The sequence below is a fragment of the Protobothrops mucrosquamatus genome, unplaced genomic scaffold (genome assembly GCF_001527695.2).
Source record: "Protobothrops mucrosquamatus isolate PMUCROS unplaced genomic scaffold, P.Mucros_1.0 scaffold2875, whole genome shotgun sequence".
Classification (NCBI taxonomy): domain Eukaryota; kingdom Metazoa; phylum Chordata; class Lepidosauria; order Squamata; family Viperidae; genus Protobothrops; species Protobothrops mucrosquamatus.
In genome coordinates this window covers 71,245-79,093 of record NW_015388904.1, presented here as the reverse complement: position 1 = coordinate 79,093, position 7,849 = coordinate 71,245, and the positions used below count along the sequence as shown (strand labels likewise).

General features: G+C 34.1%; 1 protein-coding gene across 1 annotated transcript; it reads left to right on the top strand.

Moving 5' to 3' along the window:
• The first annotated feature begins 1,821 nt into the window (after positions 1–1,821).
• LOC114923324 (olfactory receptor 14A16-like) lies at positions 1,822–2,748 on the top strand. The gene has a single exon (XM_029286099.1). It carries the CDS (start codon positions 1,834–1,836, stop codon positions 2,746–2,748), a length of 915 nt encoding a protein of 304 aa, XP_029141932.1. The 5' UTR covers positions 1,822–1,833.
• Positions 2,749–7,849: the final 5,101 nt, after the last annotated feature.

The following is a 7,849-nucleotide window of genomic DNA, read 5'->3' as shown; positions in this document are numbered from 1 at the left end:
AACTATTGACATTCCTCTAGGTTTCTGTGGGTTTCCTGATCTTTCTTTTCTGCCTTATCTTTTGTAATTTGCAGAATTATTTTCCATCTCTGCATTAATGACATGGGCATACCTAGCCAAGATGAAGCTCTTCCCCTATCTGTGGCATGCAGAAATAGAAGTTGGCATTTTTTAAAAGCTGGAGATGAAAGAAAATCTCTAATGATGGAATAAGCTTCATGGAGGTCTCCTCACTTGATTCATGTTTCACCTCTCATAATTCACATTGCAGCCCCCTATTCTGTTAACAATCTAAAATATTATTTTTCATATGATAACTGCTCCTGGAAGTAGCTATTGTGTTATTAATGGCCAATTATGTTAATAAGCAAACAGGAGTCACTTTTACTTATGTTTACTAACTACATTAATAATCACAAGTCTCTTGAGAGAAAAAAAACAAAGCTTAATAAACATTCAGAATAGAAATTTCTACTGTAGATAGATTTTTCACTACATGATAATTAGTGGGACAGCATTGATATAGTGGTAAGATATTTAACACTCTTAAAAGCATAGAAGACATGTTCTGTTAGAGAAAATAAGTCAGTTTTAAATTGAAAATTTAACAGAAAAGGTATTTCTCTCTTTCATGGAGCAAATGGGTATGTCTTATTTGTGGTATCTCAGGGTTGGCTTTTTAACTTTTTTGCAGAAGAGAATTTAACTGAATAATTGCATGTTAGTTTTCTGATATAATGGAAATGACAAGTTAGGTTGTTTTGGGGATGAGAACAAAGAATTTTAATATAATTTTTCAGAAATTGCACTACAGATAGATTTAAAGAGCATGAAACAGAAGATAATTTGGAGAGCTTTTTATGTAGATAGTAAACAATGAATTAATTAAATATGTTGGTACCTTTTCCACATGATAATTATAAAGAATAAAATACAGTTAGAATTAGCAGAAATTTGGATCAACCCGAATAACCAAAGACCTACATACAAACACCTGCGAAAACCTCAGAAAACAAATATCGTACCTCTACGGGGAGGAAATCTACCATCTGAGAAGATGACGAATGGGACTTCGTCGAAACGTCGCCATGACACTTCTAATTTTACACGGGAGAAAGCAAGAATAACCAAAGGCCTACATACAAACACCCATGAAAACCTCAGAAAACACACACACACACACACACACACACACACACCTTAGTTTAAAGGATTTTTTAACTTAAAATCTGCTGGGGAAATTGAGAAAAAAAACCATCTCTATCATTTACATAAAGACATACAAAAGCACACAAATGCACACAGAGAAAAAATATACAAGGAGGAAATTTCTGCTTTCAAGATTTCCAAGTAAAAGACTTGGCAAATTAATTCATTATTTATTTGCTAGATGTACATTGCCTTTCTTCTAGAAGCACAAAGTACCATACATAGGATTCTTCAATTTTCCAACAGTACCACAAATCTGTAGTAAAAAGTGAGATATTATGATGGATCCAATTATTCCATGTAATATTTCATCAATGAAAATAGACTTTGAAGAGGGTTTTTCTACTCCTAGGCAATTGATCAGTACATGAAATAAGAGAACTGAAAAAAAGGAAAGAAAGAAGTTGGTGGTTGGTTCTTTAGTACAGTTGGATTGAAATTGGCAATTCCCATCCTACACCTGTTTTTCATTCTCTGATTCCTCTGGCCATTCTGTCCATCATTTACATTTCTTGATTTTTTTTTATTCTTAATACAAATTAAAATGTGCTTCCCAAATATTATCTAACTATATCTCCCTCCTCTTTTTCCTTGCAGTTATATCAGCTTTATTATAAATTAAACATGGAGAATCAAACCACAGTGCCTTACTTTCTGCTGCTGGAATTTTCAAAAAATCAGCATCTGCAGCTTTTGCATTTCTTCATCTTCTTTGTGTTATATATGGCAACTGTAACAACAAATCTTCTCATTATCTCTGCAGTAGCTTTTGACCATCGCCTGCACAGCCCCATGTACTTCTTTCTCATGAATTTGGCTGTGCAGGACATAGGTGCTGTTTCAGTAATTGTGCCCAAATCCATGATAAATTCTCTCATGGACACCAGATGCATCTCTTATTTTGGTTGTGCTGCTCAAATCTTTCTCTTTCTCTTCTTTGTAGCTTCTGATTTCTCCCTCCTGACAGTCATGGCATATGATCGATATGTTGCCATTTGCCGCCCACTGCACTATGAGATGGTAATGGATTGGAAATACTGTACTAAAATAATAATTCTAGTGTGGGTTACATGTCTCTTCTATGGAATGTTGCATACCATTGGCACTTTTTCCATCCGTTTTTGTTCTAATGTTGTTAATCAATTCTTCTGTGAAATTCCACAAGTGCTAAAACTATCCTGCTCTGGTATAAATCTATTTGAGGTTGCAGTTCTTATGGCTAGTGTCATTGTCGTACTAGGTTGTTTTACTTTTATAGTTCTATCTTATACCATGATCTTCAAGACAGTGTTAAGAATCCCTTCTGAACAAGGAAGGCAAAAGGCCTTATCAACTTGTATCCCTCATATTACAGTAGTGTCTGTGTTTTTATTAACTGGATTCCTTGCCTATATGAGGCGTCCCTCTGACATGCCATCGTACTTAGATTTTGGGTTGACTGTTCTGTATTCCCTTCTTCCACCTCTGTTCAATCCAATTATCTATAGCATGAGAAATAAGAATATCAAATTTGTCCTTTCTCATATGTGGAGATTCTGACAAATTCTCTTAATGTTGTTTATATTCTGTTCACCACTTTTTTTTTCATTTTCCTTGTTTTTCGTTTTTCTTTTTGTATTCTTATAGAAAAGGTAGAAAGAATAGTTGGGATTGAGGCAAAGTCAATCTTTCAATTTGGGAAAACCATAGAACTCCAGATATTATTTGCAAAAATCCTGCATTCCTAATTACTGTCAATGTACTTTACCGATGGTGGATGTTTGGCAGCACTGACATTCCACAGGCTGACATTTTCTGGTGTTTACAGAAATGAGGATCGGGATGGAATGAGATTGAGAGAAACATATGAAAGGCAGAGGACATTTAAATGATGTGGCCTATTTTTTTCTGTGCTTTCCAATATAAAATGGCTTTCCTCTAATGTTATCCCACATAATATGGCTAGCTAAAGCTTCAGCATTTCCAAAGGTATCTAGGCCTCTATAACTCTTCCTTCCAATAATGGTCACTTGCTCACAAACTTTGTTATTTTGCACTTTTCTATCAGCCTCAACTTCTGGCGACTACCTAGACATGTTTCTATAATTTTCTTGGCAACATTTTTCAGAAGGGATTTGCCAATGCCTCTTTACAAGAGCTGAGTGAAGGGATTGGCCCAAAGCCTCTCAACTGGCTGCATTTCTAAGAGAGAGTCGAATCTCTTAGTTTCAACCTGATGCCTTCACTTCTACATTAAACTGGCTTTCCAATTCTTATGTTCAGAATATTATTTCTTTCCTTAAGGGTATTTTGTGAGAAGACCAGATACCTGGCAGATTGAGATATTATCTCACATAATTATTTGATAACCACAAGAAATGAAAAAAACCCAAGAAATTTAATTAGAAAAATGCATAATTCTACTAGAAAATCAAATAAGCCTTCAGAAAACTTATGACTTAATACAAAGTAGAAGTGATAAAACATGTTCCCTGATCCAATACCTGGAGAGGGAAAAATAGATAGGCCTATACCAAGGATGATATATTATTGAAATGTCCTTGAGAAGGATGAGTTTCATCTAAGCTGCTGATAATGTATACGAAAAGCCATATCACTTTTTTTCAATTAAAGGGATATGAAGGTTTAATTCCTCAGTCCAAATATTTGTAAGCCAAGCTTTTAAATATGCTGAATGTGAGGTTTCAGAAACCAGAATCCATTCAATTACTGAATCCATACCTTTAAAAAATCTCTGAAATGGCAGTCCCAGTGGGAGATTTCTATCCAATTTGTTTACTTCTGCCGAAACAAAGAAAGCCACCATGTTTTTTAAAAAGCCAACATTAAAGCTCAACCTGTGTACATGATTTGCACATCGATCTATTTTCTGAGGCTTCCACAAAGTTTTCACAGAGTCTGTGAAGAAAGGAAATTTCATCTGGAAAATCACTCTAGTGACTTTCATATATCATATCTTGGCCAGCCATGGGAGGGCAAATATACTGGGAAGAATGACATTGTGGATTTGATAATGACATCTTGTGATGAAATGCTACTGTTACTATAACCCATGCTGTAATATTGAATCTTATTCTGAATTTGAGGAGATGTCAGCTTTTTCAGATAGGCCAGTCAGGAAATCAACTCTTCAAGTTTAGTTGAAATTATACTGTTAGAATCTTGAAGGCCATGCTGTGTTTAAGCATGGGTTGTAAAATAAAAACAAGATAAAGGTTTGAGCCAAAATAACAACAAGAAAGAATTGAAGTTGTCCAGATCCAATAAGAACTTGGGAACTGAGATCATCAAGAGATCATCAAGAGTTCCAGGAAACTAAATACACCCATTCAATGAAAGGAAATCTGTAGTGCCATCAAATGCTATCATAATAGTGATATACTGATGTTGTCAATGTGTGCTCACTCTTGCCTATAGACACTTCTGTTTTGTTTCCACCTGCTTAGCTATCAGGAACACTAACCAGACCCAAACGTGATGGGGTCAATTAGCTGTTTCATTGGTCACACCTATACAACAGAATCTTTTCAGACTGATGGTTGTTACCTGGATGAAACTAGATAAGGTCCAATAGCTTTCAAAGGGGGTATGTATGTAAGACTTTATCCTCTTGTGCCAATATAGACTAATTCCACATTTTATTCTTTCCTCTGACTCAGCCAGTCTCCCTCCCACACTAGCAAAGCTAATTGTAACTCTCTCTCTCTCTCTCTCTCTCTCTCTCTCTCTCTCTCTCTCTCTCTCTCTCTCTCTCTCTCTCTCTCTCTCTCTCTCTCTCTCTCTCTCTCTCTCTCTCTCACACACACACACACACACACACCTATTCCATGAGCCAAGGAAAAGGGGAAAAAAAAGAAGCTAAAAAAAACCTTCCTCAGATTTCTTATTCTTTTTAACCATAGTTAAGAATATATTTAATCTTTAGACATTCCATTCAATAGATCTAGTCATCTAATCCCTTAACTCTGATTCAAAACATTTTTATATACTTTCCTTAAATTCAGTCACATTTAAGTATCTAAAACATTTAATCCCTCTTAAAGTGGTATATTCCAAAGTTTTTCTATTTCTTTAACCATATTCAAACACATGCTTCTTTTTTAAGTATTCTCTCTGATATGTGCCATTATCTATTCTCGTAGTTTCCATCTTAATCTTTTTTCTTTGCCCAGAATCTTTCTTAATCAATGTACTTTGCTGAATCAAAAGGTTTTCCCGTATGATCATAGGTGTTGCTGTAGATATAGAGAGTAAATCAATGTCTTTGTCATGGGCATTTGCCCACTCCTTTTTATTAGGAATCTTTTTCCTTCCTTTTCTCTCCACTTCTTTTGTCACTTTTTGTCTCTCTATAGAGTACTTCCTCTCATCCTCAAGTTTGCTTTGTAGTGTTGAAATATAAATTGTCTTTTCTTCCACTTGAATTAAATCAAACTTTTTTATTTTGTGGAAATCCATCTTTAAGTCTTTATCCTCAGATTTATATTCAGTCATCTCTGCTGTATCCTCTGAGGGTTTTTTTTTTAGAGTAAAATTAAATTGGAGATAAGTTGATTTATACTTTCAAAGTTATTCTGTATTTCTTTGTGGTTTAAGATCATTGTCTTTTGAATTAATTGCAGCTTATCATATATTTCCTCTTGTGGAGTATACATTGTTTCTGTAGGTCTCACTTTATCTGAACAACTGTGTTGATTAAAACATATTAACATATTAACCTAGGCGGGATATATATTCTAAGTAGTATGTTATTTCTTATGTTTCGTTGCTCTTGCTTTTCTTCCTTCTTTTTTCTTTTTTCTTTTTTTCTCCATTTTTCTTTTCTTCTCTCTTTTTACTCTTTTATCTATTCCTTAAGAAATGTAAAAATGTGAGATGGCTTATATGGGAAAAACAGAATTAAATTGTCAATGTAAATGTAACTAATTGTTGAGAAAATCCTTACTAGTAAAAATATTTAGAATTTGGTGGGAGAAACAAAGTAAAATAAGGATCGTAACAGGACTGATGATAAGGCAACTCAAATGACTGAAAAGAAAAGAAATATTATACTAATATGATGATTATTTTTTAGGAATATTGGAAACATTATATACTTAATTGTAATTTATTAAAACAATAAAAATTGTATTAATGTTCGCAAAAAAGGATGTTCTGGGGAAAGAGGAAATCAATTAAAATTAATATATGGAATACAGATTATAGAAATCAATTGTTTAGGAGTGGTTTTACAAATGTAACCCAGACAACACACTGTTTACCAATTATTGAGTGATTTATGCTTGTTAAAAAAATATTAATAAAATATATTTAAAAAAGAAGCTTAAAAACCCCTGCCTCCCTACCAAGAGGAATAGCCTCAGGCAACCTGATAACAACATTCTGCAAATAGTTACATAGCATCCATTATTGGGAAACAAAACTGCTAAGAATGTAACAAGAAACAGCTTCCATACTGACAGGATTAAATTAGATAAACACAAAACCCCACAGGATTTACATTCTCCAGCTTTCCCCAAGGCTAGACCTGACCCCGTCCACCACACAGACAATCAAAATACAAAGAACACATTATTAAACTAAACAAATACCCCAACAGGCACCTCAATCACAAAGATTTATAAAGGTATAAAAATCATTCTATTCACCCTTCCAATCAGTCAGTTGAGCCAAAACTCTGTTGTCACTGTAGTTTTTGGCTTCTGAAATAAAACCTTATTTCCCAGCAACTTGTTTTTATGCCTTCTTATTTCATTCATTGCACCAACCTCATTGTCCTGGCTGTAAGGAATGAACCAAAGATTATTCTTCCAACATTATGTACCTTGTACTTCATAATATATGTCCTTCCCTTCCACTGGGATGTTCAATTTTTCTTTATTTTCTAGCTGTTTTTCCATTCATCTCAGAATTGATGCTGATCTATTCAAACTGCAGAATTGTCAGATACAGAGAAAGAGTCAACCATTCTACTATCTCCTTCTATGGATCTTCTGATCCTTGTATCTTATTTTGTATGTTCCTTAAAATTTTTGGGTTATTTTGTAATCTTTGCAAATCTTTTTTATTTGAATAAAAATATTGAAATATGAAAAAGGATGAAATCTGTTTCTTGATGCTTTGCCATATGGGTTTAATGGGTTCTTCTGGAGAAGTAATAGAGACCACAGGGGAGAAAAATCTACAGTATCTTTATTACTTAATTGAAGGGAACAATTTATTGCAATCCCCCCAAAAAATATTAACCAACTAAACTGAGGATATATATACACTGATTTAGTGTAATGTATTTTTATATTTATTTGCTAGATTTATACACACACACACACACATACACAAATCACCCTACATAACATATCCATCATAACAGTCCTATATGAGTTGCAAGAGATTATAACTGGTTCAAGTATTCCCAGGAATCTCATATGGCTGAAAGTAGACTTCAACTGGGTTTTCCTAGTTGTAGGCAATCCTTTTGATTGGGACATTAAATAACCAAAGTGGAAATAGGAAAAAAGGCAAAATATAAGGTTGGTAGTTGGTTGTTTAAAATGCGTGGATTACAAATGGATAGAAATTATCAACGAAGAACTCTTCTACTCTAAGGTGCCCATCCTACATTTATTCCTTCCACGGTCTG

Bases quoted from the DNA above. Each gene is read 5' to 3' on its own strand.
- LOC114923324 (XM_029286099.1), top strand. From the start codon at position 1,834: ATGGAGAATCAAACCACAGTGCCTTACTTTCTGCTGCTGGAATTTTCA.